Here is a 16,464-nt window from a genome sequence, read left to right as displayed (position 1 = left end):
TCAAGAGCCAGGAGATGAGGCAGAATGTGGATTTTGAAGGGCTTAGGGCTAATCAATGGGGGCCTCGCTGATATTTTTTAACAATAACAAGATCACTCCCGTATTCAAAAACTTTTTTCTTTTTCCCCATCAAAACAACTTTCAGCAGATGCAATCTAAAAGGCCTGAGAGAGACCGACTAAATCCACTGAGAGAGGGAACTTTCCGTTTATTGATGCACACTGTTTCTTTGGAAGTGCCCCAAGCTTCTGCTTGGACCAGCGAGCAACTAAACAGGGGAAGCTGCTCCCCATCCACTGCCTTCACCTTTTGAAAAAGAGAAAGGCAGCAGGGAGAAAGAAGACGTTCCTATGGTAACAGCATGCTGGCGAGTGTATAGTGGCTCCTGTCCTTGCTTTATAGTCCTCCCTCTTTTCTCTCATTCAACCTTTTTTTTTTTATTCTCTTTCTTCAGTTCGAGCTTTTGTTTTTGTTTACATCTTTGCTGGTGCTGGTGGCATTTCCTGTCCACCCTCTCTTCATCTAAGGCTTTTCATCCTGAGGATTTGGCTCATGATGGGGAACAAAAGGGGACCCAAAATCCACTACCACATCATTTTCTCTCACACCTTTGACTAATGCCAGCTTTTATGTGGCCGACAGTACAGCAGTTCTGCTCGCAGTGAAACAGCACCTGAGTACTCAACACTCAACAGGACTGCAGCTAAAAGCATTCTTCAAGCAGATGCAATATCTGTTGTACCTCCTCACAAAATATTACACCCCACACACACACACACCCTCCCCCACACTCCACTCATGTCTCTCTGTTCCAGCTCATTGTTGCATAACTGCATGAATTAGCCGAGTGACTAAAAACAAGGAATCCTGTCAGACAAGGACAAGCTAGCCGGAAACCCATAACAATGCCGCTCCATCCCCACTCTTCTCCTTTTTTGTAATCCACCGAACAATGGTGCAACCTCGCCTGCCGCGGACTCCTTCACTGCAAACGCACACTCTGACGCACACTCTAGCCCTGCCACAGCCCATATTACGGTAAAATACATATCAGTCACACGGTCAGGTTTTTTTGTGTGTGTGTGTGTGTGTGTGTGTGTATGTGTGTGTGGGGGTGTGTGTGTGTGTGTGTGTTTAAAAATCACTGATTAAATATGTAGATGGGGTGAACAGGAAGTTCAAGCCTGCCGACTGTTTTCAAAAGGATCCGGGGTGACGTACTCTCACTCTAAAGCCTGAATGACTAACTAATTGGTTTCTAATCAAACTCCACACAGCTCTCAGAGCATTAACTGAACTTAAAATGGATTACCATAATCACATTTCAAATAATGAACAGACAACATTATGAGCAAGGCTGCGAGGGCCCATGGAAACTTGTCTAGTATAGTAGTATATGGTCAGCGATTCCACAATAAAGAACCCAATTCTTTAATCCACCTTCACTGTATGTTGATCTCATCTTTCCTGCTCGCCCTCCAGGGAAAGCTCTTCTCTTCACAAGACTACTCAGAGTTACTAGGTTATGGGCTATTTAGGGCAAGCCATTTCAGACATGTTTGTTTCGTGCTGATGAGTGGAAAGGTGTTGTCTCAGCACGGTGGAGATGTGTGCGTCTCTTGGTTGCCGTGGTACTGAAGCTCACAGGGGTATCTGAATGATGCTGTGGCAACTGGTGCTGATGAGGTTGCAAGTGAGAGGAGCTGCCTGAGGGTTCAGGGGTTAGAAAAAGCCTACTGCCACAGGGGAATTCACATCTAGAGAGCCATGAAGAGGAACTCTCAGCTGTTTGGGACAAATTCTCTTCACAAAATGCACAAAGCTAAATGAACCCTACCATCTCATGGTAGGACAATATTATCATTTTTGAAAGGTAGGAAGAGTGAGAATGTTTTGAAAGGTTGAAGCGAGAGAGACATCCGATAAAGATAGCGTCAGAAAGGACCTGTATGAAACTACAAAATCTGTTGATCAATGCAAATCAACATTCGCCATTGGCAATCAAAATTTGACTTTGATGCCATGTTACCATGAACATGGCACAATTAAACAAATGTGATCTGACCCAATTACTTCATATCTTTGAAATAAAATGCAGAACAGGAACAAACATCCAAAAAGGAAGAGCTGGGATGCTAATCACAGAGACTGTTACCGCTGATAAAAACATCTCCCAGTCTAAAAGGAAACTATGTCAGTTTGGAAATACAATCAAGCTAATGGAAACAACACATGCCTTCTCAAGGCAGACAAGGAGCTACAGTATCTCTTACTCAAGGAAGTGTGTTTCAGACACACCAGCAAAACAATAGTATCATAAGGATAAGCTTGGTGTGAAACAGCCAACACGCCAGCCAAATCCACAGACTTGCACGTTCACACAAGAACGCTCAAAACTCTAAAACCAATGTGCAGGACATGGTAGTCAAAAAGAATGCATCAGTCTAGAAATAAATGACCAAGATACAGTGTGCAAAAGTGTGAATCAACAAGAAAGACACACCCACCCGTTCACTGGACATTCTTGAGTGAGAGCTATCAAACAAAGCCAGGTGCAGAAGTCTTCAAAAGGACACTCGCCGCCCGTCCGTGGATCCGGCTTTCCAGGAGCCACGTGAAGTCAAACTCTAGCCCAGCGACAGGCTCCGCGGGCAGGCATGCCCCTCTCAGCTTCCTCCCCTCTGCTCCCTGTCTCCCTCTCTCCCGCTTTCCCTCCCTCGCTATTTGTCCTTCAGAGGCGAGCTTCGGGGGCAGCGAATTAACACGAACGCACAAACAAGCAAAGCGGCAAATGCCAAGGAGCAGACACGCAAGGTCTCTCAATCGGTGTGTCCGTGTGGGTGTGTGTGTGTCTGTGTGTGTGTGTGTGTGTGTGTGTGTGTGTGTGGGAGAGACAAAGAGAGCAAAAGAGAGGTGGGAAGAGAAAAGACAGAGAGAGAAAGAAGAGACTGAGGAAAAGAGAAGGACAGAGGCGTGAGCAAGAGTGTGGAGAGGGGGCTTAAAGAAGGAGAGGGGATTGAGACCCAAGAAAAAGGAGAGAGACACAGACCGACAGGGAGAGACAGTGGAAAGAGATGTGGGAAAGGAGGGAGGAATGAATGAGTGAGAGCGAGAGAGAGAAAGTGAGAGAGAGAGAGAGAGAGAGAGAGAGAGACAGAGCGAGAGAGAGAGAGGGCTTCAGTCATAGACCGGCAGTACCACTGCACACAAGCGGGGGGGGGCCAAACCAGCCTCCCGCCTCAGACAGACACTGAGGAACTTGCCCCCAGTCTGCATGGCAGGGAACCAACGTCCAGCACTGCGCTCCACACCGACGGCACCGTCCCTCTTCCTGGGCTTGGTGCTCCCCTGTGCTCTCTGTTTACTAACACAATAGTGCCTTCCACTCCGACTGCTAGTTATGTAAGTGCCAGCTGAAAAAGGCACAGACACTAAGGGCTCTGGAGACCAGGAACACACACAGACATCAATCAGTGAAAGAGTCACACATACTGCACACACATACTGCCCTAGCATATGTTTTTATTCTACTGTACAGTATACACCTATAAGTAAATATACAATTCTCTTGTATCTGATAATGTACCATATGTTCTCAGTAGACTATAAGTAATGACTGCTTAAGCAATGCAACTGCTTATTTGTCATGATTTTTATTTTGAGGAAGAGAGGGAGAGAGAGAGTGGGGCAGAGTAAGAGCCAGACCCAAAGAGAGAGGAGAGAGAGACTCCATATTGAAAAGTTTGGTGGGCATAATTTCACAAAAGTAATGTCACACTGCAGGAAGTCCACTACACCATTGAGGGTCTGAGACCACGGCCCATTAGCAGTGCAGACAGATGACAGCAAGCGCTTGTCCTCCTTCTCCTCTATCCATCACTCCTCCGCCATCCCCCCTTTTTTACTCTGCTACCACCTTTCTTTCGCTAGTTTCTCCTCCCTGCCTTTGCAAACTTTCAAAAATCAAAGGGGGTTCTATTGAAGGGAGACGAGCAGCTTTTTTTTTTCTTGCTGTCAGCACATATCTCGACACTCATCTCCCAGGGCAGAGAACGGTGGCATTTTCACACCAGCTGTCAATGGCTAAGGCAAAGAGACAACCCGCATGGAGTTGCAGAGAAATAAAGTATGAGGGAGAGAGGGAGAGAGAGAGAGAGAGAGAGAGAGAGAGACTATAATTACAGAGAGCAACACAGACAGACAAGTAGGAGACAGAAAGGGAGGGAGAGAGAAATTCTGTCCTTACCTGCTTCTCCAGCTTCTGCTGCCTGAGACTTATGCTGTCATCGTCCAGGGCACTGCAGACAGACATGATAAAGGATCAAAGCATGGCCCATCATACAAAGTCATCATTGTAGTAGTGTTCAGCTGTTCTGGCCATTCCCTTGAATGTCCACTAGAGGACCCCCCTCAGCAAGTTTTCACAGCTGCCCCAGTGGGCCAAGATAGCAGCAGGCCACCACGTTGTGCTCAAATCTCCATCATTTGAATACTGACGGGAAGCACAACTGAAATCATTGGACAGATGCCAACAGGTCAACACGCAGCTTTAAGGGCAGCTATAGACCATATGCCATCTAAATTCCTGCCAAAGATAGTTTTTTTTTCAAAGTAAATGTAAGTATGGCATCTTCAAGGTTTCTGCTATCTAGGGGATACAGCTAAGGTCACTCTAACTCAGACTCCACAGATACTACAGGGGGAAAATCTCGCTCATTGTACATTTAAACATCTAGCACACACATGACAAGGAAGTGCACTTGACAGCCTTTGTAGCATGGCTGTCGTTATGATGATGCTCTGTTCCCCAGTGGCTAATAGTCCAGCAGCCAAATGCCATAATTTAGGTGAACCTGGTTTTGTCGGTTAATGTTTTTTTTTGTTGTTGTTTTTTGTTTCTTGTTGCCAAGGGGTAACTCAATAAGATTAGAGAGAGTGCCCGGTGATATCCCTTGGGCAATTCTCGATATTAAGCCCTTCTTGTTCAATGTGTTGAATATAAGGCAGGCACTACAGGCGAATAGGGCAAAACTTTCCCAGTTGATTACTTAAATTAATATAAGAAAAAGGGCATTACAAGTTTTCTGTATTTTAATGATTAAATATGCAAATTAGGCACAGTCTATTTAAATATGTGCTAATTTGCATAAACTTATTTACCTTCTGTGTTGACATACTAGATGAAAAGTCTTTTACACAGGATGTTATGGATATCTCTTTTAGTTATTCAATAAATCAGAAAATACTGCCAATAGCTTATAAAAAATCTATTTTCGCCATGTTTTTAGTAATAAAATGCCATATAAATCAGGCTAGAAATATATCAACAAACCCCTTTGTAAAATCCTTCTGAATATAGTTATAAGACTGGAAAGTGTGGTGTATGTAGGTGCTTCTGAAGTGCAAAATTATTTTGGTAGAGGAAATCATATCACATATCACTCAAATCACTCTGAATACTGTATTTTAGTAAATTTGATTTGAGTTGATTTGAATTTGATATGAATACTCACCTTGAAATTAGAGGTATTTTCTATTTTGTTTTTCATGATTTTGGCACATTGAGCTTTTTCATATTTAAACATTAAATTACAGAAAACTTGTAATACATTTCTTTTTCATATTAATGTAAGTAATCAACTGGGGAAGTTTCATAGTGATATCTGCTAGTTAAATGTTTTACCCTATTCACCTGTAGAGTCTCGCCTTATATTCAGCACATTGAACAAGAATGGGTTAATAAACAAAATCGCCCAAGGGATATATAACTGGGCACCCTCCTAAATCTTAAAGAGGTACCCCTACTCTACAAGATTCTGCAAAAAAAAAAAAAAAAAAAACTTTAACCGACAAAACCAGGTCTGATCCCATGACTGCCAAATTATAAGCTGTGTATGACGTACATGTTAAAGTGCTAGATGCAAGAACTACACGTGACACCCCAGACTGTCCAGCGCTGGCTCAGACTGTGGCCGACTGGCTCTGTAGTGTTTGATTTCTGGCCTCTCCCCGAGTCTCTGCTCTTTGGCCTACCACACACACACACACACACACACACACACACACACACACACACACACACACACACACAACCACCCCCAACCGGATAAAAAAAAAATGGCCGGTGCACGTTGCTTAGTTACGGCAGCTAGCAACTAGAATCGCAGGAGGGGAGTGACTCAGTAAAACCGAGCTACTCATATCTTTTTCATGCGTGGATGAGTGTGTGTGTGTGTTTGCGGGTGTTTGTTTGTGCATGTGTGTCTGCTAATGTTCTGTTCACAAGAAGAGCATCAATCTCTCCCACATGACTGACAAACCCACATGACTGACAAACCTCAATCTGCCTGTTTCAAAGTCCTCTGAGTCACCTTTTACACAAACCCTGTCCAAAAAAGTCCCAACAATCAAGGGGTGTCATGGAAAAAAACTTGGCGTTTTTCGCATCATTTGAATAAGCATACATTAAGTAAAGTGTAATTACAATGTCTCCCAGGTAAACCTCTAGATCTCAGCAATTGTGGCAAATTATCATCACTTGTGATATCTGTACCCAGTACAATGCAAACAACCGGCTGTTCTATGGGAGATTCCATAACTACATGAGAAACTCTCCTGAGAGGGGGAGTACGATGTGGTCATCATGTTTGCTGCGCTTCAGTTGCTTCCTCTCTCTGGTGTCAGTGGTGGCATTTAGCTACCCTGACTCAATAGCCATGTGGCTGGCCTACTGGCCAACACAGTGGCCTATGCACACCAGCAATACACACTGAAGGACAGCCAATCCCCAAGGACTGTCAGCACAGGACAGCTGGTGGTCAGTTACACACAACGGATATGTGTATGTGCATACAAATGTGTGTGTGAGTGTGAGTGTGAGTGTGAGTGTGAGTGTGAGTGTGAGTGTGAGTGTGCACATCTACTTGTGTGAAAAAAATCACCACAACATTACCTAGCCATCTCAGTGTTTGTTAAACCTTCACACTTCCTCATTATGGGTCCTGGGCTACAACAAGCGCTTTCTTGCACAAGAGGTGCTTTAAGTGAGCAGCGCCCTTGGATGCAGATCGCACACCCACCGACTTAGCACTCTTCTATTATGAGGCAAGCCCTTATGGTGTTACGGAAAAAAGACCACAGAGGAATATATAGCTGTGGCTCTCCAGCAGCTGTTTCTGACAGATAGAGAAAGAGGGAGAGGGAGTGAAGGGAAGAAACAAAGAGGGATAGATGGAGGGAGGGATGGAGGGAATTGACGCATGGAGACATCCAGCAAGGGTGACCGAGAGGGGACAGGGAGGTGCTAATTGTACCGTGTGGAATTGGTCATCTCTCTTGGGGGATAAGAAGGAGAGGGAGAGAGATTAGAGAGAGAGAGAGAGAGAGAGAGAGAGAAAGAAGGAAAGAGAGACAGGGAGAAAGAGACAGCTATTGTTGCAGCTGCCCAAACAGACAGACCCTGGGGAAGGTTCCAGAAAGTGCCCGGAGGAGCCCAGACACCCTGCAGGCTTGTTTTCCAACGAGGGAATGAGGCTCAAGAACCATCACTCAAGTGTCCCCTCAGAGATCATATTCAGTGGTCTCTCTGTTCTGCAGTACAAAGAATGATGAGGATCACCACCACAGGCCTTTACGAAATGCCTGGCCACCCTGAGCCAAGAATATAATTCTCGAATGATATATACACTATGTCCGACCACAACAGGTTTTTACTTTTCCGGGACTAACTGTAAACAGTGTGCTGAAGTTTGCAGACTTGTTTGCAACAGTTCTAGTGTTGATAAAGTATTGGGTAAAGGATATTAAATATGACAAATAAAATACATACACCTTTTATAGCCTAATTATGAAGAACCTTTTTCACGACTGTTTAAAGTTGTGCTAGTCTATAACCAGTGTTGGGGTCGTTACTCAAAAAGAGTAATGTATTACACATTACTCACTTACTATAAAAAAATTTAATCCCTTACATTACTTCTTTACTCTCTATGGAAAGTAACATGTTAACATTACTTTTGCGTTTCTGCGTTGAAATGTTTCTATGGACGCTGTTATTGATGTGCCCCCTTTTATTTATTTACAATTAATGACGTATGAAACATTAGGTAGCATAATCTAGTCTACTACACTCTACAACCCAGGTTGCGCTGTAGGCCTGATCATTGCTTTGTCTTACTGAAAGCTGCCTTCAAGTTCACAAACACGGCTTTGTGAACTTGCACAAAAATTGTGCAAATTCAAATTGCTTTATGGAAGCGCTGCTGCCCTGCTCGCGCACCCTCCCTCGCAACGTTGAATGGTGACACACACACAACTTTGAAAAATTTAATTGAAGTGAGACTGCGAGTTGAGCACCATCTGTCATTAAGTTGCTCTTGTTCACATTGAAAACAGTGGCAGTACTAGCTTGTATAACACCCTGAAATCTTTTTGGAGGCAATTCGTGGTGTGAATGACTTCAGTCTAGGCATTAGTTAGTTGTGCACTGATCCCCGCTCTCCCGCTCTGTATTAAGCTAACAAATACTCCGATGGGTTTGTCGCCTTCCCAGAAGATGCGCGTGTGCACACACACACACTAATATCGACAACGCAGTTTAACTTAAAATGCCGTCGCTACCGCAACATTTTGAGCAGCAGATTTTTTTAATACAGGAAATATTTAGTCTTTTAGTTTTAGCTCTAATAAACGGCCTGATTGTAAATAGGAAAGCAAAGAAGTATCATCTAAAGCCAAGAAGACCGTCTCATAGGCAGCTGTTGTAGGAGGCGGCCTGATTCCACGCACCCTGCTCATGACAGGGTAAAGCACACCACCGCAACATGCGTCTCCGCGGCTCAAGGGGGAGGATTCCTATTTCCTAATAGGAGAATCTCAAATAGGAGAATAAAGTAATCCTTGCTCAAACTTTTAGTAACTGTAGTGTGATTACTGAATGTAGAACAGTAACGCCTTACACTACTCGTTACTGACAAATGTAATGTGATTACAGTAACGCGTTACACCCATTACATTACATTACATTACATTTAGCATACACTTTTTTACCAAAGTGACTTACATATGTCAACTATATTACAAGGGATTACATTGTCCCCGGAGCAACTTGGAGTTAAGTGCCTTGCTCAAGGACACAACGGTGGAAGCCGGGAATTGAACCGATAACTTTTCAGGCTACTGCATGCTAGCCCAGCTCCTTAACCACTACACTAGCACCGCCTCAACGCAGGCTTGATGATAATGTGGTGTCTGGTGAAATGGTGGTGTCGGGCCTGTCCTTACCTTGCAGCTGCGGTGGAAGAGAAGCTGGCAGAGCTGGAGGGCCTTCATGGTCAACGTGATGACAGACAGACAGGAAGGGAGACAGGCCAGTCACGTGGACATGGTGACAAACAAGAGAAAAAAGACACAAAAGGAAATCAGAAGCTGAATGCAAATCACAAAGGAAAGTCATTCAACTCCAGGTCTGTTTCCAGGATGTGACCTTAACATTTCGCACAATGGATCAACACAAGAGTTTAAGAGTATATTCATTTGAATACAACTATAATAGAGAAGGCAAACATGCCCAAATGAACAGAGATGACTTTGTGGTCCTCTAGGGCTAGACTATACCTCTTTCAAGAGAGTTCCATTATCAGCATCATAGTTGGCCCCACAAGACTTCCTTTTTAACATTCCATATGTTATCTTAATGCAGAGGAAGTAGATTGGGGCCCAAATAGAACGTTCAAGCATTGTTTTTGTTTTTATTGTTGAAAGGGTCTATACCTCTTTCATGTGGTTTGTCACGGTCCTACCATGGACTGAACAAGGAACAAAAAGGTACTAATCCTTTCCAAGAGACGCTGCCCGATGAATGTTTAATATGTGGATGCAGGTAAGGTGTCAGCGCAGTGCAGATGGCATGGTGTAAAAGCTCTCTTAATCTCGGGCCCGACCTTGGTCATGTCAGCAAGCAGCGAGTCACAGCTTTGATTAGAGTGCGCGCTCATGCCAGCTGTCTCACTATGCCCCCTCCCCTTACCCCCCGTGATCCTGAAGATGTGCCAGGCGCCGTCTCAAGTGTGTGCGGCACATGCATCTCGCTGCACGGTGAGGATGGAGCCGGATGCATCCTAATGATTTGCGTCATCACGTCGGCGGTCTCGGAATAGACGGTAGGAAGGCCAGGGGTGACACAGCGCACCGGCGCAAGTGCGCATTCATCTCGGCTAGCACTGTAGCCTCGTCTCGCTTTCGCCGCCTGCGCGCGCTCAAAGCGCACTCACTCAGGAGACAGAGCGGCGAGAGAGAGCGGCGAGAGAGAGCGAGGCTCTACATGTGTCTGGAACAAAAAATCAATGTCTGAGATGAATTAAGTCTGAAACTGAGAGACTGAGAGGCAGTGAGACAGGGACAGAGAGAGGGAGAGGGACAGAGAGAGAGCACAAGAGAGAGAGCAAAAGAGAGAGAGAGAGAGAGAGTGAGAAAGAGAAAAAGAGATTGAAATATGTTGCAGGAAGTTTGTCACTACAAACCCACATATGCAAATGAATTTCAATCCACTCTCCCCTGGGCCTTTTCTCCCCTGGTTTATGAAAGAAAAAAAAAACATCTCTAAACAGCTGAGATATAAAAGTAATTAAGCCTCAGCAACAGGAAGTCCAGCAGAGCAAAATAACCCACAGCCTTCATCACAGAAGTTTGAATATGGATTATCCAAAGCACAGTGGTGACAAGCTTTTGAATGGGAAACGGTGGTGTTTGTGTTTGCCTACTAAAATCTGTAGGCACCTCACAAAAAGAAGCGAGGTGCAAAGATACAGCAGGGGGGAAAGATGACATCAATTATTAACGCTACGGAGCGCTGGACGTGACATTCAGTTGGAGATAAAACTGGGCCGTACACACACCCCTCAACACACAACACACACACACACACACACACACACACATCAAAGTAGAGTCTGCTCCTCTACTGAGAGATGAAGCAAAAGAGGACAGACAAAAACAGCATATAGCCTGCAACATCACTTTGGGGGAAGAAAATCCTCCTCATCATCATGATCACTGTAGAAAACAATAATTTGGACCTCATGATCACTGTAGAAAACAATTATGTGGACCTCATGATCACTGTAGAAAACAGAAAGTCTGTGTAGGAACACGTGTTGAAACAACTGTAACATTATCCATAGGAAGCAATAGCAAAACTGTTCTCAAAAAAAAAAATCTCTGCACCCAACTCAAACAATAGCCCTCAGGGGTTCAATTACGGAGTCAAATATGGCACATCCTCCTTAGCTACTGCAAATATGCCTGGGCGAGAGAGGGGACAGAGAGAGGCCCTCACTTAGACGATAATCGTTACGGCACCCTCCAGGTCTCTGAATAAGTAAAAAGGCAACTCAAGAAAGAGAAGAGATCTCTTACAGAGGGTGAGTCACAGTGCAGTCAACCTGAGAGGACCGAGGAGGAGGAGGAAGAGGAGGAGGAAGATGAGGAAGAGGAGCTGGAGGGAGTGGAGCCCAATAAAGCAGACCATTATCAGCACACCGTGAAGATCCCTACCTACACCGCACCACATACGTACAAAAAAAAAATACAGACTTGTATGTGTGCTTGTGTTTGAGCGTGTCTGTGTGTGAGAGGGAGAGAGAGAGAGATTGCAGTATAGAGAGCGAAAGATAGAGAAAAATAGATAAATAGAGAGAGAGAGAGACAGAGAGAGAGACACACAGAGAGAGACAGAGAGAGAGAGAGACAGACAGAGAGACAGAGAGAGAGAGAGAGAGATTGTTTACCTATAAGACCAGCGGCTGTAGACAGGCTGCGACGCACTGCTCTTCACAGCGTCCATGTTGCAAGTGATAGTCCCCCGCTAACGACTGACGCTGGTTGGGGCTGGGTCCAGGCCAACTCTACCTACCCACTACTTCCCTCCCTGCCTGCCTGCCTGCCTGCCTGGTTGTTCAGGTCAGAGGGGAGCAGCCCTCTCGGGAGTGACGGCTCACACAGCTGAGGGTGAGCGCCAAGTGGGGCCGGTTGCTGTGACGACACGCTCAGCACACACCTTGTGGTACTTTGCCGGCCGTGTTGCGATCTCGGGTGCGCGTAGCGGAGAGGGCCGTGATGAGGCAACCAGTCTCCGACTTCCCGTAACTCATCCATTTCTCTCTTTTTATACTCTTGCAGACGCAGTATGCCCAATGTGCCACTGTGTTTCTGCTGTGAGTCACTCCAGATTCTATCACTCTTAACACCGACTTGCTGATCACCGCTAACAAAACCTCAAGGTCATCCACACAGCTCAGTCCATTCGAAATGGCAAATTCTTTTTAAAGAAATGTGAAGAAATCACTGCAGACATTATTTCCTCTGAGTCAGTGGGGGTAATGCAAACTGTGAACCACATCCCACTCAAACATCAGCAGGGTGCTACTTCAGGCCACAGCTGAGGTCTGTGAAAAAAGGAATGTGCGGATACATTTTGTGTCCTTTTGTCTTTCTTTTCGGTAAGTCATCGGGCAGGCCAGCCTTTTCTCTTCCAGATTCCTCCCTATTCACCTACAACGAGGAAGTCAAGAGGTTTCTCAATTAGCACTGCCTGGCCGGAAGCCCCGAAAAAGCCCACTCTGAACTAAAAAGGAGTAAGAGGTGGGGGACCTGGCCATGCTGCCAGGAAACCAGATGGAGCTTTGAGACCTGGTCCTTGCGTGCATGGGGACTTGGGTCTGGCATTCGCTACCCACCGAGGCCAGCCGAGGTCTACTGGGAGCCTGATCCTTTGGGAGTAATTAGCCCCTGCCAAAACAAATAAAGGAAACAACAGGAAAGTTTCTAGTGGTAATGCCCAGTCCCATGGGGGGCTGGTTCAGCCTAGTATAACAGCAGATCTCTAATCAGAGAGAGGGGAAGAAATCTAGGTTGTTTATAATCAGTCAAACCAGCCTGACCTCCCTCGCACTCTCTCCCTCGATCTATCTCTCTCTCAGTCCCTTTGGAACCTATACATCCATCATGTGCATAATGACATCCGGCTAGACTAATGCTTCCATCAAACTTGCCAGTCATGAGCAAAATCACAAGATTGGCCATGATGAACATGCCAGTGACAGATAAGAGCACTATTTCCAGTGGGCAGCACTTTCCAAAGACTTTTATGTCAGCCTTTTCCCACCCAGAGATCACAGAAGAGCTCAACTACATCAAATGAAACATGAAAAGACATGTTGGTAAGTCTAATGCCTTCGGAAAGGAGAGGTCAAGACAATCCATCCGTGCTAGGGACAAGCTGAGTACAATCACTATAATGAGGGGAAAACTGTCTTGCGATTGGGCATTAAGCACAGCGTAGAAATAGATTAGATGCTAATTAAAATAAGGACCCCAACCAACTTACTGAACATAGTATACAAAATAGAGATAGCTTCGAGCCGAGGTATAGCCTAAATAGTTGTCCTTAACACTTTTAATACATATCTATTTACAGAGTGGAAATAACAAAGCTGTTTATGATGGCAGGCACTTCATTACTGTCATTACAGAGCAGTTAGCCTATGCTTTTTGTGGTTGTTCCATAGTTTAATATGTCCAAAGTATGCAGGGCCGATTTGATAGGAGGACTGAGTCAAATTGATCATAAATCACAAGACAAATCGTTCCAAGAACAACGACACATTTACTGATCCTCTCAGCCGCAGGCCTCTGGAGTATGCAGGGAAAATAGGGATGCTTGCCTGACAGAGTACATAATGCAGTCCAGATTAAGCAATGGAGAATGTTGCATCAACACCAAGACTGAACAGAAAGGAATAGAGACTATTGACGCTGAACAGAAATGAATAGTGTGTTTAGATAAAGTGTGTGTGTGTGTGTGTGTGTGTGTGTGTGTCTGCTATTGTGAGAAGCAGAACATATAGAACACCCCCGCACATTGATTCCTTAAGCCCTCCCGAAGCTTGCTTTTAACAGCTCCACAGCAAGATGAAAGAGGCTCGAGGCTCCACTCCCAAGCCCTCATCACAACCACTGCCGCTGCTCTCCAATCTCTGGCTCTCGGAGCCAACCAGTGCCTAAATCACTGGTGTGCTCCTCATGAGGTCATTCCAGCCCTCGGAACAGACACAGACGCTTGAAACTGGCACACACTGACCGGAGTGAGTCACCAGCCATACATGGGTCTGAGTGCTGCTGCACAAGAGGGAAGACAGCGAGGAAAAAAGGAGAGTGGCTCAAGAAACAACGGCGCCCCAGACATGTACCACAGTGTAACAGGGCGGAAGCAGCTCATCTAATGCTAATATTTGACAGTGCTTACCCAATTTGAATTTGGTGTAGGCGTCATGGTTTTGCAAATGGCATGTTTGCGCTATTGAAATGATCAGTTACCAAACATGTTGTTGCCTATTGTGAGGACTGTAATTTGCATGGTGATGTATAAATACTGATGAGTCATATGTGACAGCAGAAGCTGTATGGGATTTCAAGAGAATGTGCAATGACCCTCTGCAGGCCATGGACAGATTGCTCAGTGTGGGGGGTAGGGTAATGAGACGACCATGAGCGCCGCTTTCGCTGGTGTTTGTCTCGCTCTCCTCCATGCCACAGATGGGCTGTCCTGTTGGAGGGACCACACACAGACAACAGGCACGCACACACACAAACACACGCACACACACAAACACACACACACAAACACACACACACACAGATGTGTGTCTCCCATCCGTGCACGTCCACATAGCTTGTTACAGCCACTGCTGTCCAGACTTTGCAGTGTGCATGGTTTCACACAAACGTCACCACTATGGTCAATGAGCTGACACATCTTGCTTGGACAGTCTTGCAGATGCTTCAGGATCAGTACAAGCAAAAAAGATGTAGGACACATGAGCTCATATTACAGCGGGGGAGAAAAGCACTTGGTCCACAGACTCCACAATATCAAAGCCCACTAATATGACACTCAGCTGTCCTTCTAGTGAACATTATGGCTTGCGCCAGAGAGAGTTGCGACACTATGATGTTGCTGCCACACGATAAAAACCAGTGCTGGATGGCTGAATCGCTGGAGTGTGGGAAGTATTTCTGGATGCTGAACGACGTAATCAATTAACTCGTTGACTACTGACCAAGTTATTGGCCGTTTTAGGTTCCGAAACTCCCATAATCCGGAAATTGGCATGGAAAAACGCTGCCATTTTTTTCCCCATGGTCTCTTATGGGAGTGTCACCACTCTGTTTTCTCTAGGCTACCACACTGGCTTGCGCCATCTATTCAGACCCATTTAGGATAGAGAGGAAATCCCACCTCCCGCTGCAGCCCCTCAATCACTCAGCACCTGGTGTTCATCGCCAGTCCACTATGTGTTTAATCAAACAGACAACACTGGGAAGGAAAGTGAGTCTCATAATCAGTTCCTCAAACATGCTTGGGAGCGGGAGGACCCTGCTCTCGGTGGAAAGCCAATAGGACATCACCAAGGCATCCAGGCGGGAGATCAACATGCTCCAACATGTAGGCAAACACTGACAGCTAGTTATTACAGTCATGAGTAAACATTGTTTCTTCCTTCCCCAAACCAGCCAGCAGTGAAACAAGAGAGAAGTGCTTTAAATCGCCAGAAAGAGGAAATGACAAAAGAAAGTGCAACAGTCTTACTACAACTCATATGGCATGCTGGCTTTGCAAGCCAACTTACAAAGTGAGAATTAAAAAACACCCAGTAACAAAAACATAATTGACACTGTGGTTAACCAACTGCTGCCTTGGAATTCAGCTGTTAAAGCTTTTTAACTTGTCCAATCCACAAACTAAGGAGGGGAACTTCACCAATAAGATGGTGGCAGCCTAAACATTGGTTTTAAATTTAAAGACACAGGCATGACAACACTTCAAGCTACAGCCATGTTTCAAATGTTTTGGAATGAAAACAGTGCCGATATCATGGTGAGAAAAGAGAACATCTTAAATATTGTGCCGTGCTACAGCCTACCTGCTATTCAAGGCACAACAGCACATTTCTATTAACCTCTCCTTTTACCGACACTTTGAGTGTTAAAGATAAGACAAACTATTGTAGGCTACTATCACTGTCTTCCGTCCACTGAGGCTTTCTGTGCCATGAATGTGCACATGACATGAATTTCAGCTATATTTCCATATTGTGATATTGAGATCATAATGATGTTTTTGCACATGTGCAGGGATAAAAACAAAGCCTCATCACTCATCAATTAGAAATCTACCTAACCCAATAAAATGAATTAGGTCAATTGCCATTGGCAGGTTGCTGCAGCTTGTATTGCAATGTAGCCTTATTTGTCCATTGTTTTGAAAATAGGCCTTGTTTGTCAAATGTAAGAAATAGCCCTTACTATATGGTTAAGATATAAGTTATTTTTTTGTTTTCTCATATGGAATTTACAGAAAATGCGCAATATCGTGATATACACATCACAGACCTACTGTGAACCTCA

The 16,464-nt window shown here is 45.0% G+C and overlaps 1 protein-coding gene across 5 annotated transcripts in view; it reads right to left on the bottom strand.

Annotated features, from left to right (window-relative positions):
* The window catches only part of zmp:0000000711 (tubby-related protein 3), a 29,003-nt gene that overhangs the window by 11,052 nt on the left and 1,487 nt on the right, over window positions 1-16,464 (bottom strand). For all 5 annotated transcript variants that reach the window (XM_042079269.1, XM_042079270.1, XM_042079271.1 and 2 more), the window contains exons 2-3: window positions 9,283-9,324; window positions 4,247-4,298 (exon numbers count right to left, since the gene is read on the bottom strand). In XM_042079269.1, the coding sequence (XP_041935203.1) occupies window positions 4,247-4,298; window positions 9,283-9,324 (94 nt within the window). The remainder of the gene's footprint in view (window positions 1-4,246; window positions 4,299-9,282; window positions 9,325-16,464) is intronic.

This window comes from Alosa sapidissima, chromosome 22 (assembly GCF_018492685.1).
Source record: "Alosa sapidissima isolate fAloSap1 chromosome 22, fAloSap1.pri, whole genome shotgun sequence".
Taxonomy (NCBI): domain Eukaryota; kingdom Metazoa; phylum Chordata; class Actinopteri; order Clupeiformes; family Clupeidae; genus Alosa; species Alosa sapidissima.
Note: the sequence above shows the minus strand (reverse complement) of the source record. Positions and strands in the feature narration are given on the sequence as shown.